At 36.8% G+C, this 18,013-nt stretch overlaps 2 protein-coding genes across 3 annotated transcripts in view; both read left to right on the forward strand.

Annotated features, from left to right (window-relative positions):
• The first annotated feature begins 2,434 nt into the window (after nucleotides 1-2,434).
• Nucleotides 2,435-13,020, forward strand: LOC148083312 (sal-like protein 3). Its single transcript, XM_087785715.1, has 4 exons — nucleotides 2,435-2,817; nucleotides 7,405-10,185; nucleotides 11,351-11,655; nucleotides 12,445-13,020. Exons 1-4 carry the CDS (start codon nucleotides 2,736-2,738, stop codon nucleotides 12,805-12,807), a joined length of 3,531 nt encoding a protein of 1,176 aa, XP_087641841.1. The 5' UTR covers nucleotides 2,435-2,735; the 3' UTR covers nucleotides 12,808-13,020.
• Nucleotides 13,021-15,459: 2,439 nt separating this feature from the next.
• Nucleotides 15,460-18,013, forward strand: part of atp9b (ATPase phospholipid transporting 9B) — a 37,913-nt gene continuing 35,359 nt past the window's right edge. For both annotated transcript variants that reach the window (XM_087786484.1, XM_087786485.1), the window contains exon 1: nucleotides 15,460-15,550. In XM_087786484.1, coding sequence (XP_087642610.1) covers nucleotides 15,471-15,550 — 80 coding nt within the window. In that variant the 5' untranslated portion in view covers nucleotides 15,460-15,470. The remainder of the gene's footprint in view (nucleotides 15,551-18,013) is intronic.

Here is an 18,013-nt window from a genome sequence, read left to right on the forward strand (position 1 = left end):
AAAAATTAGTATCAAATCTGAAAAGGCGGCGTTCCAATAACAACTTCTACAAACACGCCTGTTGGTTGAATCCTCACAGCCTCGTGTTCTTCTTACGCTGACAGATTATTTAATTCAAGTGGCGCTTGATTCCCTGCACACGGATCCTGGTCTGACTTTGTGTGGCGACGCCGGTGGAGAAAGAATCAATAACAAATCAAGGAGGGTTGTGTTTCTAGATAAGCGGCGGGTGCTATTCATCATAAGTGTGTGGAAACCTGAGAGTCTGTAGAAATGATATTCCAGCAGCAGAGAGAGTGTGTGTGTGTGTGTGTGTGTGGGGGGGGGGGTCTTATCTCCTCACTGCAGAAGATCCCGATCAATAGTTTACTGTGTACTTGCTATTATCAACAGATGAATTTGTTTCCACCTCTTTTTAATGCCACGTAATTACAGGTTTGGAGCTTCACAGCTTTGTTGAAATGTGTTTCTTCTTCACTCATCTTTGAACCTCACACCTGGAGAACCTGCTGAAAATTATTGGTTAAAATATTTATTATTTATTTATTTTTGGTTAGAAAAAAGGTGGGTTTTGAACCACCAATTTTCTTATTAAAAAATACATTTATGTTACTCTATGTAAGACACAATACATATTTTAACACCTGAGCCATGAATCCCTGTTAATATAACATTTTTTAAATTCATTTTTATTAACTTAATATGTCATATTTTCCTTACAAGAACAGTCACAACACACGTATAGTTGAGTCACAATACATGCATTAAAATAAAATCAATATTTTGCTGAAAACTATAGTCATAAAATTATAAGAATCAACTGCTTATTGCCTAAAATATTAATATTTATCTAGTTATTTGTTGGTAAGAAAAACATATTTAAGCACCTTAGACAATATTATAGGCCAATATAATTCTACAAATGAACTAAAAATATGCATATTTATTTGATTTTGGTTAAAACAAAATAGCATTTTCTTTTAATTAATAATAAAAAGAAAAGTTTAAATTATATTGGACACAAGAAATATGTGTTTAAATGTAATTTTATTATAAGAAAAAAAAACATTTTTATTATGACACAACAAATATTTCTACACCTTGATTTAAACCTTTCTCATCCAATAACATACTTTTTTTAAATTGATTTTGCTGTCATCAATATGTCCTCATTCTGATTTTAGAAATGAAAGACTCGACTCTTATCTTTACAACATACAAAGTTACAAAACGTTACAGGGCGAATGAATTGTTTTACATTAAATTGGCGACAGCTAGCATTGTTAGCAACTAGCTAAGCTAACATTCAGTTGAAAACTCTTTTCAATTTACATCAAATTTATAATCATTTCAACATTTTCTGTCTAGTATGCAACATGTTGGTGAAAAGTGTGGCCCTTTTTCTGTATTTACGTGGCCCTCATGAGGTCAGAGTAAAACAGTGACAATGACAGCGAACAATTTTAATTATTACTCATTATTTTACAAACTCTTCTTGCTCAAGTTCTTTGTTAAGTTTTTTCATTATGACTCTTTGTTAAAATGTATTTCCCCTGGACGATTGAGTTAAAATCAAGAAAACAATTATTATATATCTCATTTTTAAATGTTATTTATAAATATTTTATTTGTCTTCTTCTTTTCTAAAAGTTCTTCCAACATATTTTGGCTCTTGGCTCTTCTCTTTAAACATTGATGGCCCTCACAACAGTCTCACAACTATATATATATATATATATATAATGTGGCCCCTGAGGAAATATAACTCCTCACCCCTGGTTTGCGGGACCTGTTTTTTCTAATGTAAATAAAAGAAACAGTGTCTTTGTAAGACCACAAGGGCCCGGAATGGTGACGTAATAAAAAAAAATGTATACATCGAATATGCATATATAAATTGAATAATCTAATGACAATTAGTGAAAGATTGTTACAATAAAACGAGAATATTCTCAGTATACATTTCCAAAAATGTAGATTTATATGAACAATGACTCAAAATAGTGTAAATAAAAGGACCATGTTTTTCACCCCATTTAAATCAAATACATTTTGACACTTTATCTAATAATTTAGATCCTTTTTTAATCTATTTGACATATTGTGACAGCTCTTGAATTGGAAATAAAAAGCACTGAATATCAGTTTTATTCTACTAAATATAGTTTTCATTTCACTCTTTTTCTTATTAAACTAAATTAATTTAACTGGGACAAAAATGTCTCTAACGTCAAAGATGGTTTCTGGTGAGTATTTATGGAGAATAAATCCATCAATGAAAAACTTTCATCCTCCCATCCTCCAGTGAGTGGCGGTGGGAGGTGTGGAGGCTCCTGGCAGCGACCTATCGCAGCCGCACCTCACGGATCCACCGGAGGCGGAGGCAACAACGGAGGCAACAACACAACTGCATCACAACCAGCTTCACACACACACACACACACACGGAAGCTCAACTTTACACTTTTTCTTTTTCCTTTTTTTTTTTCTTCTTCTGGACGCTGCGAGGATTACTTTACTCTCGTTGGATTGACTGAACCATCAATAGTTAGTGGAGTCAAAAATAAATAAAAGTATTTTTTTTAAAGTACAGCGTCAGGACTTTATTATTATTTTTTTTTAGGAGGGACTTATTTGAAAATCGAAGTGTTCTCTCCATCCTTTCTTCTTCGCAACATCCTTCCCCTCAACACGGCGGCTGGTTGATGGTTCCTCGCGGGTGAAAAGGGCTCGACATGTCCCGGAGGAAACAAGCCCAGCCCCGGCAGCACTGGTCCGGCCACGAGGAGCCTCGGAGTGGACCGCTGCGTCCAGAAGGTACGTGTCCTGGAGCCACACACACTGTGCTATTTTTTTGCTTTTTTTTTACCACCACTTAATTAACATTTATTTCATTATTACAACTTATCTTCATGTTAATATTTGGATGTACAAATTCTTCCATGCATCTTAAATTTTTTTTTCATTTAAATAGCGAATACAGTAACTAATGAAATGTTATAATATATACAGTATATAAACATTTATTTACTTTCTTTTTCTCTATATAGTTTTTATTGAGTAGCATTTTTATTCAAACGACGGTTTTAAAAATGTCGAACTTGTCATCAAAGATGGAAAATAGTAAAAGTAATCATTTAAATTAAAAAAAAATGTAAAAATGTGTAATAAATGCGACACAACAAATAAACCTAAATTGTAAACTTATTTATATTTACAGCTTGTCAACTTATATAGACTAATATTTCTAAAAGTAAACTATGTAAGTTGTGATACTGTAAGTCTATAAGACTCGTTTTCTATAATAATGTATTATTAAATACAATATTTGATGCTTAGAAAACGTAAAAAAAAAGTTGAGTAGTTGACAAAAAAGTGAATCGATAGTTCACACCGTTATAGTATTATCTAACTAATATCTGCTTTGTCGTCTGTGTTCATTTTTGTAATACAGTTATATTGACTAATAAACCGAAAAAAGCAAGTGATTATTGTATTTAAAAGAACGATATGAACCAGATGCATTTTCTTATAACTGTAAACTGCACAATGAATTCTTAAAAAACACTTTAAACATCTCTATTTGAGAGCAATTTGATTTATTGATAGTTTCTAACACCAGCTATCAGATTATGGATGATATCAATTTCTCAACTTTCATCACTCGAATGTTCTATTTATCAACTCGTACGTCCTCCTTTGACACTAATATCACATGAAAAAAATCAAATTGTTCAGAGATACAGCAGTTTTTTTTTTCCATCCCCACAAGTTTGTGCGTCTTATTTAATAAATATAATATAATTATAGAATCTCTGCAGTAGCAATTCAATCTGTAGCATCTTCATATGTCATAATGTAGAATGGTAATAACTAGCTGGATCGTATAGCTATGGCTGCTAATTGATGAAGAATCAAATTTATTTCAGCGTCTGGTGTCGTATTTAATGCAGACTCATCTGAATTTCTCTTATACTTACTTTCCCTTTTTTTCTATAAATGACTTCATTGGATTATACAATTCATTGTCTGCAGTGTTAGTGGAAAACCTGTTGGAATTACTTTATTTTATCTTATAATTTAGACGTTAAAACATGATTCTATACCTTTTAATGCTTTTATTCACATTCAGTAATACATTTTCTTAGCTAGCTTAAGCTAAGTTCTCGTCTTAATTTACATCAGAAAATGTAAATCCTTTACACTACAGATTTAATATTAAGTTAAAAATCCTCCAGTTCCATGGGACACATTACAGTCGAGTTAAACATTAATTTATTAATTAATTTGTAACCCGGATTAGTATACTATTCAAATAAAAGTGAAAGTTTGCTTTCATTTTTTTTTAACCTAAATCCAGTAACTTCAAAACAAGATGCAGTTTAAAAGATATTCATATAAATTAGTCATTTATTAACTTGAAAAAACTCTGAAACTAAAAGTTTTTAGACAGTTCGTAAGTGAAAAAAAAACAAGAAACCAAATGACCCTATTGTAGTCCCTCTGAGATGTTTCTGTTGGACAATTGCGTTATCTTATTGTTATATTTACTCTACTTTTTCTTATAAATGACTTCATTTGATCAAATAATTAATTGACTGCGACGTTTTTGACTTGGTATACCTGCTTCTTCATTTCTAATGAATAATTACTTTATTTTATCACATAATTCAAGCGTTAAAACATACATTTCCTACTTTTTGTGCCTTTTTTTCCACATACTTTTGAACATTTGAAACTTTTCCCAACAAGCGAAATTGTTCTATATTGTCTCAACTCGACACCAGAATATATAACTGTTGTTTTATATCAGATTAAAAATCCTCCCGACGTCATTGTCCGTTCAGTTGGTCACACTAGAATCAAAATAAATATTAACGTGTCACTTCTTTTTAGTAGTAATAGTATACTATTTAAAATAAACGTAAACGTATACTTCCCTATTTGATATAAACCCAGTAACTTCCAAACAAGATGTTAGGGTTTTAAAGCCACTAATATCATTGAGTTATTCATCAATTACAAGGTTTTAAAAGAGAATAAAAACCAAAAACAACAGGCCCTGCAGTCGTCCCTGCTGATATATGCTCAAGGTCCGACGGATCTCCGTCACTCAGGGTCTCAGGCCTTTTGATACAGCGAGCTGACTTAACCTTTGTCACCGAGGGCCGAGTGCCCCCACGTCTACATCCCATAATTAGTACATCTGAACGCTTGACCCCTGGAGGTCGACCCCTGCGAGGCCCTTCGGCGAAAAAAGGGAAGCTTAGCGTCGCTTCTGCTGTCGAGCTGCAGCCATGATGATTCTGTCCTCGTCCCGGCTGCCAAACCACACAACGCGATAAAAAAAAAAGAAGAGAAAAAACGGACATAAATCTGTTTCCACTACCCTCCCGGACGGAGTGAATAACGAGGGTGCAAATTTTAAACAAACTTCAGTTTCGGCGCTGTTTCTTTTGGGTCGATGATCAAAAGCTCACGATTCAATCTTTGTCAGTGTTTTCCCTGGATTTACGTGGATACGAACCTCAGCTCTGAACAGTGAGGCTGTTTTTGTTCTGGTGTTTGCTGTATCGCCCCGGCGAGCTGCAGACCACCCACTCGGTGAGACAGTAACTCTGATTATTCAAAAGGATTTTTTTCTTTTTTTTTTTTTTAAACCACATCAAGTTTCTTTTGAAATTAAAAGTTTATTTGCCCTTGCATTTTAATTAAATCGCACCAAACTCGAAGCTTGATTGAAAAGAGTTTGTAAATAAATAAACAAAGCCAGTAAAAAAAAGAAACAGTGTAAGTCAGGGATCCGGTTTAATGTCGGCATTTTATTCACGGAACGTCTTCTGATAAAAAAAACTGTTTAAATAAATCAAAAAGAGTTTTTTTTCCCCCTCCTTTTTACTAGTTTTCATGTTTAGTTTTTGAGCTACTTTGACTTAGACGATTATAAGAGGCACATGTTAATGTTAGTTAAGAGATCGGTTTCATTTCGTCTAAAACAAAGGTAAATATTTCCTTTTATTCGGTTCGGCCCGATAGAAAATGCCTCACGGACCAGTACCGATCCCCGTACCAGGGTTTTGGGGAAAACTGATGTTAAGGATATATATTTACAAAACAAGTTTTTGCTTTAAAAACATTACAACAGCTAAATGTAGGGTCCGAAAAAATAACAATTGTTGATTATTATTGTCTAAAAATGTGTTTTATTTTGACAAAAAGGAAGTAGAATTAGCTTGTGGCTCTTGACACATCAAGATGCTTGTTTAAGTGAAATTTATTTTAAAGAAAATCAACCTGTAAACAAGTGAAAATGAGTGAAACACAAACTCTAAACTATTTATTTTTACCGTTTTTATCTGAAGGTCGGTACGTGAATGTGACGTCGACATAATACTGGTCTGTCAAAAAACCCCCGAGTTAGACTATAGATCAAACCACATGTGGCCCCTTGACTGTTTTTATGTGACGCTCAAGACGTCATGATGCTTTTTAAGAGTTTTATTTTGTATTTATTTCATATAACGACACCACAACCACGTCTTTTTTTTTGTTTTACAACTTTTGCTTCTTTTTATTTGTCCTTTTTTGTGGGTATTTATTTTTCCTCAAAATCATTTTGGCGTTAATTGAAGATATATATATTTAAAAAAAAAACCATGCCTTTTATCACGTTTTATTATACAGAAATGAAAATAACGACTATTACAGAATAAATTGTGGCACATGAGGAACGTTAATTTCCCAACCTTGGTGTAGATAAATGCTTTTATTTTTGTGCAAATAAAGCAAAATTAGCAATACACTGTTTTAAAAACTTTACATTTTTGGTTATTAACGTGCAAATTATGTCAATATGACATTAAAAGATTAAATCAAGGGTCATTTTTTCTTTCGTTTGGGGTTCCCATAACAACTATGTATTCCCTTTTGATAAAGATTTTCTGACACAATTAACCCAAAACAAATCAAAAATACATTTGAATTTAATATCCAGTTTAAAGTTAAATGTGACTTTGGAGAAGCCTGAGTCTATCATTTTCTATTGATTTATTGCAGATTTCTCCATCTGGTATCGCTGTCTGTTTTCCTAATGGAGCAAATCCTGAACAGATGAATCGATGCTGTGATGCTGATGTGAACAATATCTAAGTTCTGTGTTTTGACACATACTGTAGTAATCAGAAAATTAACTTTTTATAAACGATTCTGTGCCGCGAGTAACTATTAAATAAATCTGGTATTTCAGATATACCTCATAGTATAAAGGTACCAGGGACTTCTAGACTTTACCAGAAAATACATTGTGAACCTTAAATTCATTTTTATCCGACATCTTCTTGTCTTCCCCTCGAAATCAGTCGCCATTTATGTGTATTTTAACATGATCTTGTCGTCTGTTTCCAGACCCTCTGGAAGGCATGGACTTAAACGAGCTGACTGAACTCGATGGTTCCACCAGCGGCGAGGAGTCGCACGTCTGCGACAAATGCTGTGCCGAGTTTTTCACTTGGACCGAGCTGAGGGAGCATCAGCGCCTCTGCGTGGAAGATCCGTTGGTTCTGATCGTGAAAGAGGGTAACGGGACGCCCGTTTTGAAGGAATCCCCGACGAGACCTAGCCTCGCCTCCAGTGACGTGTCGGAGTCGTTGGACGGTTGCTTTGACCTGGACGACAATGATAACGAATTCCTGGTTGATCTGGAGGAAGGAGGAGACTTGGAGGAACCTATGGAAGTTCAAATCGGTCCAAAGGAGAACAACAACGTTGCTTCCGTTTTACAGAAGTTGGATCCAACAGACTCCTTGTCTCCGCCGCTTCCACCCGACTACGCCATCCCGAGCACGAACGTGACCCTGGAGATCCTTCACAGCACCAGGGTGGCCGTCGCTCAGTTTTCCCAGGGGATCAGAAACAGCAGAGCAGGAGGAAAAGGTGCGTCCGCTGTCATCCCGGTGATCCTGGAACATTTGTTAGCTTTGCAACAGCAGCAGGTTCACCAATTACAGCTCATTGAACAGATCTGCAACCAGGTGTCTGTTATCAACAAGCAGCCGGCAGAGGAGGCGGTATATCCACCGACCAGGTCTCTGGGTCTAAATCCTTTCCATAGCATTATCTCGCATCCCATATTACCCCTGTCTGGTACGATCCCCTCGGTCATCGACGGCAACAACGCTTTGACGTCCACGTCTGAGAAGTTAGCACAGCCTGTTTGTGGGCAGTACTTATTTAAGAAAAACACAGGTACCTCAGTTTCTTCCGAAATATCCACTCAATCACTTTCCAACACATTATTACCTCCCTATACAAGCTGTACGAGCGTCAGTGGCACCCCGACACCAAGCTCTTCAGGCTCCATCTCCTATGCTCAGAATAGTTTCCTCAGCTCATCTCCTAATCTACCGTTTCTACCTCAAAGCCCCACCAGCAGTGTCATTTTCCCGAATCCCCTGGCGAGCATTGCAGCCACCGCGAACGCACTTGACCCGTTAGCCGCCTTCATGAAGAACCGGAGAGGGAAGCTGCAGAACGTGTCCTTGTTTGAAACCAAGCCCAGCCAAGAAGAGCCCTTCTTCAAGCATAAATGTCGGTTCTGTGCCAAAGTGTTTGGCAGCGACAGCGCCCTGCAGATCCACCTGCGCTCGCATACAGGAGAGCGTCCGTTCAAGTGTAATATCTGTGGCAATCGCTTTTCCACGAAAGGGAACTTAAAGGTACACTTCCAGAGGCACAAAGACAAGTACCCTCATGTCCAAATGAACCCTTACCCAGTGCCAGAGTATCTAGACAGTGTGCCAACTACCAATGGAATCCCATATGGAATGACCTTCCCCCCTGAAAAACCTGTTTCTAACTGGGTCGATAGTAAACCTGTAGGTACAACGCTACCTGCATCTGTAGGTCTTCCACTAACCCCTACTATTAACAGTATCAGAAGCTCAAATGTCCCTCTAAATGTAAATACATCTGGGTTGTCCCCGTCCCCTGAATCAGCATCGCCCGACCAAAAGGGCGGTGATGCAAGTTTCTCTTTTACATTCAACCAACAAAACTCCAACACAAGGTCAAAAGATGTTCCTAAAACTGAAGCGTTCAACGCCACAATCCAATCGATGGTCAGTTCACAGGATCCAATGACTTTAGCATCGCCTTCCTCTCTGTCTCCACCAGTGTCGCTAACATCAGAAGAGGCGAAAATCACACCCGGCTTCCTGGATCCCACGCAAACGTCGGAAACCTCAAAGCTACAGCATTTCGTCGAGAATATCGACAAGAAAATCACGGACCCAAATCAGTGCATCGTCTGTCACCGTGTCCTCAGCTGTCAAAGTGCACTGAAGATGCACTATCGGATTCACACGGGGGAACGCCCTTTCAGATGCAAGGTGTGCGGTCGGGCCTTCACGACCAAAGGCAACCTGAAGACTCACGTCAGCGTTCACAGAGAAGACAGCGCCGTTCAAGTCCAACACTCGTGTCCCATTTGTCAAAAGAAGTTCACCAATGCGCTCGTGCTCCAGCAACATATTCGAATGCACATGGTCAGCCAGGTCTCAGGCCCGTTTCCCGACGAGAGTCATCCAGAAACCTACGGCGATATGGCCGTTCATGAGAAAAACAGCCTGAGCAGCAATGACAACGACCTCATGGACGATCTGTCCATCGATGGCGAGAATACCGAAGAAGTGGATGGAGAGAATGATGAGGATTGTCCGAGTCCGTTACAGGTTACATCAGGATGTGTTTTTAACTCCCCTCCGTCAATGGAAATCCAAACAAGATTGGTCGACTCTAAAGATTATTTGTACCCCTCTTTTGGTCTTACCCCCTTCACTAACGGATGGACCGACCCTGACAAACTGCTCTCTTCTTCCTCCGACAAAAGAAAAAAGGGACAGCTCAGCACAAGCGGCGTAGACGCCACCGAGTCTCCACGTTCACCTCATGAGTCAGCGCTACCAGCTCAGCATGTTTCCGAAAGCATAACATCAAAGTCCAAACTGGGAGACCACAGACCTGACTACGACAAGGCCTTGACTGCTTCGGTGAAGAGAGAGGAGTCTGACTCGCCAACAATCGCTCCGGCAGCTGCTACGACCCAGGAGCTGAAGGGAACACTGACTGCCAAATTACGCGTAAAAGAAGAGAATCCTTTCGGTCTGTCATCATCGGCGAGAGAAAGAGGTGAGTTGATGTTGTCACTCTTGAACGGTTTTCAAATGTCCTACGCTCACTTGTTGCCTTTCATGCCCGACTTTAATAGGATGATTGTAAGTGAACGTATGAAATACATGCTCGATGTGATCCAACCTAGACGGAAGCCCTCAACTAAGGGTTGGGATTATTTTCAGACTAATCTGTTCCTTTTTAGAGTTATAGGCAAAAATGTTTGTTCATTTTAATGTAGCGACTGGAGCTCAGTTAACTTTGTCTTCATCTTCGTCCAAAAAGACACTTAAAATCATCCAAATACCTCCATACTACTCGTCTGTGACGTCCATCTTGTATTGAAGCCTCGACATGAGGAAATGTTCTGAACAAACTTAAATAAGTCTCTATATTTTAAACATGTTTGTAGCGGAAGCTCCAGCTCTATCAACTCCAGATGCTATTCTATCTTAATAGATACACATTCAAAGTGTAAAGATTTTCGCTGGTAGCCTGGAATCTTAAGCAACAAAGAATCTTAAAATCTAGATTTATTTAAGTTTTTCCGCAACAATTCATCTTTTTGATGCTTCAATACAAGATGGACGTTACAGACGAGTAGTATGGAGGTATTTGGATGCTTTTAAGTGTCTTTTTGGATGAAGATGAAGACGAAGACAACTGAGCTCCAGTCACTAGATTAAAATGAACAAACAGTTTTGTCTATAACTCTAGAAAAGGAAAATATTACTCTGAAAATACTCTCCCAAACCTTAGTCGACATGAGGGTGAGTAAAAAATGATAGAAATTTAGGTGAACTCAATTAAAGTATAAACATGCCCTTCAAAAACCTACACTAAAACTCATGTCAAAACAAAATCCTTTAGATAAGCATAATTTCTCCTGACCATGGACTAACTCTAATGTTGAAATATTTTATAATGTTTTAGGCTTATTTCTTCCTTAAGCTTAAGCTTAAGTCTTCTGTAGAAAATGCAAAGTTCGCAACAGAAACACATGAAACAGATTTTACAAATACATTTTCACAGAAAGACATATAAAAAAACTATTTCTATAATGCAATTGTCTTAGCGATCTGCTTTATTGTTTCAGCCCAAAATACAATTAAGCATTTTTATATGTACGCATTTAAATTTAAATTAAGTACTAGTTTACAATATTTTTTCTTCTCACTTTCAGGTCAAATGAACATTACGTCCGAAAAATCCGACATGTACTGTCAATCAAACTCGGAAAACATGTATCCAGCGTTTAACGTCCACATCCCACCTTCATATCCATCGGTCACAACCAGCACAGAAATCACGTCTCTTTTCGGGCCGGCGCCTTCGCGACGGACGGCCAGGCAGCACAACTGCAACGTCTGTGGGAAGAACTTCTCGTCGGCCAGCGCCCTCCAGATCCACGAGCGAACTCACACCGGAGAGAAACCTTTTGTGTGCTCCATCTGCGGCCGAGCCTTCACGACAAAAGGAAACCTGAAGGTGCGGTATTTTCATTTGTTTAAAAAAATGATTTTAATCTCGATTTATTTTTCATTTGGTTAAGAGCAGTGCCGGGCAATTTGATTTTCTCAGGGGTCACATTATATACTGTGGGTGTTGCTAGGGGCCATGAAGCCAAAAGAAAAAAATGCATGAATAAGAGGAGCTTAAATATAATACTTAAAATAAATAAATAAAAAGTTTGAAAAACGAGATTATAAAGAAGTTGTAATTTGATGGCATATTATATAATTTTTATTCATTTAATTTGATTTAAAAAATGTTTTTGTATTATTATTATTATTACTATTTCATCAAGTTTCTTTCAAAAACAGAAAAATAATTACACTAGATTCAATTAAATCGTAAAATAAAGCTAAATAAACGAAAGTTGTCTAATTTTATTTTTTAATATTTCCTTTTAAATACATTTCAATTTGCAATATGTTATTAAAAACACTTATTTACCCCAGAGGTCCAAAAAAAACAAAGAATAAAGGGGGATTAATTAATAACTTAAATTTGTTAAATAATACATTTGTTGGCCAAAGGAAAAACTATATATATATATATATATATATATATATATATATATATATATATAAATATATATATATATATATATATTTTTTATATAATTTTTATAATTTTATTGTGAGCTCACAAGGGCCACATATATACATTCAGAGGGCCTCACATGTCCCCAAGTTTATTGAAAGACTCAAAAGTAGAAGTGAGATATTTTCAGGAAAGAAATAATCTTTATATTTCCAATGCTTCTCGCTCCAGGTTCACATGGGAATCCACATGTGGAATAACGCTCCGGCAAGAAGAGGCCGACGACTTTCCGTGGACAACCCGATGGCGTTCCTGGGAGGAGAGGCGCTTAAGTTCGGGGAGATCTTCCAGAAGGACTTGGCCGCGAGAGCCATGAACGTCGACGCGGGATTTTGGAACCGATACGCGACGGCGATCACCAACAGCTTATCCATGAAGAACAACGAAATCTCCGTCATTCAGAACCGAGGGATCTCCTCGCTTCAGCAGATGACGGCGGGGAGTCCCAACCTGAACAAAAATGGGATGGACCTGGGGAACAATAGACATTTCTCTAAGCTAATAGATGACAATAAGGATATCGGAATCAATTAAACTGGACTTACGCGAACATGTCGGACATCTTGTAAATGTCTTGTTCGGTAGTTTATGTGATGTAGGAATAAAAAGAAAGACTTTGTTTGAAACAATAGGAATTTTAAAAAAAAGAGGCGGATGTGATTTTTCCTTTTGTTTAAGTATCTGTGTACCTGAAAATTCCTATGTTGTTGGAACTAAAAAATATTAAAATGTTATTTAAAGATGCAAAAAAAACCACTTTATTCTATGTACAGCTTCTTAATGCTGCCCAGCAGTGCAAAGCACAGACAGTGTACGCACATGGTTTCAAGTCCTTAACTGTTGTCGTGTCAAAGCTGTAGCGATGACTCCATGTTTGGAAGAAATAAAGAAAGGAAAAGATTATTTTTGTTTACTGTATTGTCTATTGACATGTTATAAAGATCTTCAGTGTACCTGACTTTTTAAGCCTTCTGAATGAATTCTCTATGTCACTCTCAGTATGTTTGATTGACTTAAGACATTTGTTTCCTTTATATTCATGTTAATCAATTCATTCAACTATCATTTCAAATCATATCCAACATTACATCACATTTTTACAAAGATTGACAGGTAGAAAAGTGAACAAATCGTTTTTTTTCCCCCTCCAAGACCCTCATGCATTTGTGATAAGGTGTACACTGTACACTTAAAGATTTGTCCGTGACCATTAAATAACCCTAACCCTCACCCTAACCCGAACCCGAACTCTAACCCTAACCCAGTAACCCTGAAACACTTTTTATTGTGTGTTCTCTCACTTTTCTTTGCCATTTTAGTGTTTTCTGTGTCCCTTCTTTCTACCCTTTCTTTTCTTTATACCACATTTTTACTATTAAATGAGTGTCTTCTTTATCTTAAACTTCTGTACATATACTTTAGGTGTAGTATTTATATTTAGTGTGACAGCCTAATATTAAGAAGGTCCTGGATTTGATTCCTGCTTCAAAGCCCGGTCGGAGTTTAAACATTCTTTCTGTACTTGTGTGTCGCTCGTCTTAGCACTCTGATTTCCTCCCACGGTTCGAAGACATACGGACATAAAGTGACAAGTTGATTCTAAATTGAAGGTCGTGGTGTGTGAGTGTGTTGTGCACTGTGATGGATCAACACTGTCCCCATGCTGGAGATGCTCAACTCAACTTAACCTCGAGAAGGTAATTAGTAGAATAAAAATTAATTAATAAATTAGTTAAACTTCAGAATCAACTAATGTTATAAGATCTGTTGATGGGCAAGTGGATTTTCTTTTGACATGCACCTGAAACATTTACCACATCAGTCATTTTGAGTTCATTACTGGTTCAAAGACATACAAAACAGCTGAAACTGTGGCCCAGACTTGACAAGAATTGACCTCCGTTAAGTTTGAGACCGATAACCACCTCACACTCGATCAGTCAGTCTTCACATGATGCATAAACAGCCTCACAGACATAAACATGTCTGAACTTACTAAGATACAGTAGTTAAACTGGGCAGTGTTTGAGCTGTGAATGAAAATAGTTTTTTAAAGATTCCAAATAGTCATTATAAAATGATGACTTCACTATAATAATAATAATATTAATACAAATAACACTGATAATGATAGTAACACATCTGTAACATCAATTCAATAACTGTTTCTAAAACTCACTTAAAAAACAACTTTTAAAACAACCTTATTCACTGTAATTCATGTTTTGTAGTTTTTTTCCTTTTAGAAATGTACTTAGAAACGTGTTGTTTCTCTCTTTACCTTTATAACTCTGTCTTTTTTTAATGTTACTTTTTAATCTGTCTCTACTTTGTCCTTGAGTGCTGTGATGATAATGACAACAATAATAACAACAGCAACAATATTATTAAAATAAATACTACTACTAGTACTACTACTTACACACGATTTTCTGAGACTCTGATGCTTTGTGACCCTGGTCTGGAAAGGCGCTCTAAAAATATAAATTACTTACTAACTTACTCACTTACTTACTGACTTATTTACTTACTTACTTACTTACTTACTTACTTACTTACTTACTTACTTACTTACTTACTTACTCACTTACTTACTTACTAACTTACTTACTTGCTTACTTGCTTACTACTATCTTATAGAAACAATAATCCAAATAATATTTATTATAATAATAATAATCAGTTTAAGTAGTGATTAAACCGCAGGGCTTATAATAAAAAAATGTATCTTATTTTACCTAAAAAAATAGAGATCTCAAACGAATGTGACCCTGGTCTGGAAAGGCGCTCTAGAAATATAACTTACTTACTTACTTACTTGCTCACTTACTTACTTACTTACTTATTTACTTACTTACTTACTTACTTACTTACTTACTTACTTACTTACTTGCTTACTAACTTACTTACTTACTAACTTACCTACTAACTTACTTACTTACTTACTTGCTTACTTGCTTACTACTACTACTACTATTTAATAAAAACAATAATCCTAATAATACTTATTATAATAATAATAAACAGTTTAAGTATCTATTCAACCGCAGTGCTTATAATAAAAAAATGTATCTTATTTCACCTTAAAAAAAAATACAGATATCACAGAAAATAATATGGACGTGGTATTTTCAGTGGGCCGTGAACGCACCACAAATCCCTGTCTCTGACGTCACCCATAGTACGGCCCAGCCATCATGGCTGACAGCATTCCGCTAGGTCCAATGCGGAAGAATTCGAAAAGGCTCCCCTATTACAACAGAGCAAGACTTTCGAGGTAAGAAACCTCGCTGGACTCGTTTTCCCGACCGTGAACTGTAACTGCCTCGTTATCAAGTGACATTTTGTCTCGCTCTTGTGTTTGCAAGTCATTGTTATTGATGTTAGCATGTGTTAGCTAATGCTGCTGCTGCTGTCAGAGCCTTCGCATCCCTGTCACATCCTTGACTCTTGTTTACTTCCCTGCCTTCTCAGAACTTCCATGGACGATTGGATCGATACAATATATTTTATTGTATATTAAAAGCATCTTCAATAACTCCGTATTCCCTTTTTAGTCGTTTTATTATTGTCACATGACAGTGTCAGTTGGATGACACACAGAAAATCAGGTAAACCTCGTTTTTGTGTTGTTATTGAGCTTTAAAAAAAAGCTTAAACTATTCTTCAAATACTGATAATGTTTAATAGAGACAACAAGGATGTGTTATTGAATCAGATTGTCAATCACGTGAATTTCACTACTTTCGAAATTCGGGGAAACACAAAAGCTTCAGAAACGAGTGACGTTGCTTTCACTTTCCCTGGAATAGCAAGTATTACTGGAATCTGTTGATGTCAAAATCGATTAGACGGAACTATTAGCTCTTTTTTTAAATATGAATTTAAAATGTATCTTGTTTCTATTAAGAATGACAACAAAATACAGTACTCGGAGTAATAATACATTAAAATGTTCTCATGTATAGTTCGAGAACTCCTGAACGGTCATCTTTGTTTAAGAAAAATATGAATGAACATGCATGTTGCAATATAGATATATTATTTCATCATACCTACTGGGCAATAAATCAACATTTCCACTTTTAAAATACATGAAACATGGCTCATTTAGTTATAGGTGAAGTAAACATTAAAATCTGACCTGATTTCTGTCAACTTTTAAGGTTTCTTTATATTTATATATAAACATATTGTGTTTCATGGAGAGTGACATCAATATACTGTACTTAGAGGACAATAACCAACTTTTCCACAGGTAAATACTTTATAAAATTGCTCGCTTGCAGTTCAAGACCTGCTGAGCATGAAAATGAGGTCAGATTTTTGTCAACTATACGTTTTTTTTTAATATGAATTAAAATGCATTATGCAACATAAATAGTGCCATCGTTTCACTGTAATTACTGTGCAATTCATGAATATTTCCACTGTTTAAATACATAAAACGTTGCTCACTAATGGTGTCTACTGACTCCTTTAAGAAACATCTTTAGACGTTTTTATTTGTTCAGGCTTTTCCTTGATTTTCTGGAACTCCTTTTGTGTTATCAGTTTGCTCATCTGAGCAAGAGGAGGGTTTCATCTTGTTCACTAGTGCTGAAATATCACCCAAAGATACAGCAGTGAAGGAGGACCAAGAGGAGGAGAGGGGCTCAGAGACAGTAGGGGTTCCAAACAAAGGGGGAGAGATTTTCTCTTTGATCAATTTAATTTTGTCAACGAAAAATCTCAACAATGCATTGCTGTCAGCTTCACAGAAGACAGGCGTGATTTGAGGAGCAGGAGACACGAGTGAATTAATCGTGTCAAACAAAACTTTGGGGTTTTTCTTATTTGCTGCTACCAGTTTTCTGATGTAATCAGATCTAGCAGTTTCTACCATCTCATTGTAAGAAGACATCAGATCCCTGAGGTGAAGTCTGTGCACCTCAAGTTTAGTGGACTTCCAGAGACGCTCAGTCTTTCGACAAAGTCTCTTCAGACTCAGGAGATCTTCATTTGTCCAAGGGCACCGTTTTTTCTGAATTTTCAAGTTCGATTTAACAGGTGCCACTTGATCCAGTATTTCAACACAATGAGTAGTGAAACAGTGAACCAAACTGTCCACGTCTGGGCAAAGGAAAGAGCGTCAAACATAGCAGAAAAACTGTCTGCAGTATCGGCTGAGATGACACGTCTCTGAGACCTAACTTTCAAAGGCTTAGGTTCAGGGATGAAGTCCAGGTTAAACAAGACAAGAGAATGATCACTCAGATGGACATCATGTACAGATACATTAGAAATGTCCAGGCCAAGAGTAAAAACTAAGTCTAAAATGTGGCCTTTTTGATGAGTGGGTTCAGAAACATGTTGCTCAAAATTAAAGGCTTCTGTTAAAGTTAAAAGTTCTTTAGCAGAACAAGATTTGAAGTCATCAACATGAAGATTAAAGTTCCAAGAATAAGAACAGATTCCATTTGAATAATGGAAGATAGGAAGTCACTGAAGTCTTTCAAGAACACCGCTGCCGGACCAGGCGGGCGGTAGATTGACACACAATAGAAAGGTCTTGTAGAACCAACCAAGATCATCTGAGACTCAAAAGAAGTGAATTCCTGTGTCTGAATCACTTTGCAAGAACAACTCTCCCTAAAAACGGTAGCAAGACCTCCTCCACGACCAGAGAGGCGAGGCTTCCCCAGGACAGCGCTCCCTACTGGACAGAGTTCGTTCAGATGAATAAACTCTTCCTCTCTCT

Source organism: Callionymus lyra, chromosome 3 (assembly GCF_982586985.1).
Source record: "Callionymus lyra chromosome 3, fCalLyr1.hap1.1, whole genome shotgun sequence".
Classification (NCBI taxonomy): Eukaryota; Metazoa; Chordata; class Actinopteri; order Syngnathiformes; family Callionymidae; genus Callionymus; species Callionymus lyra.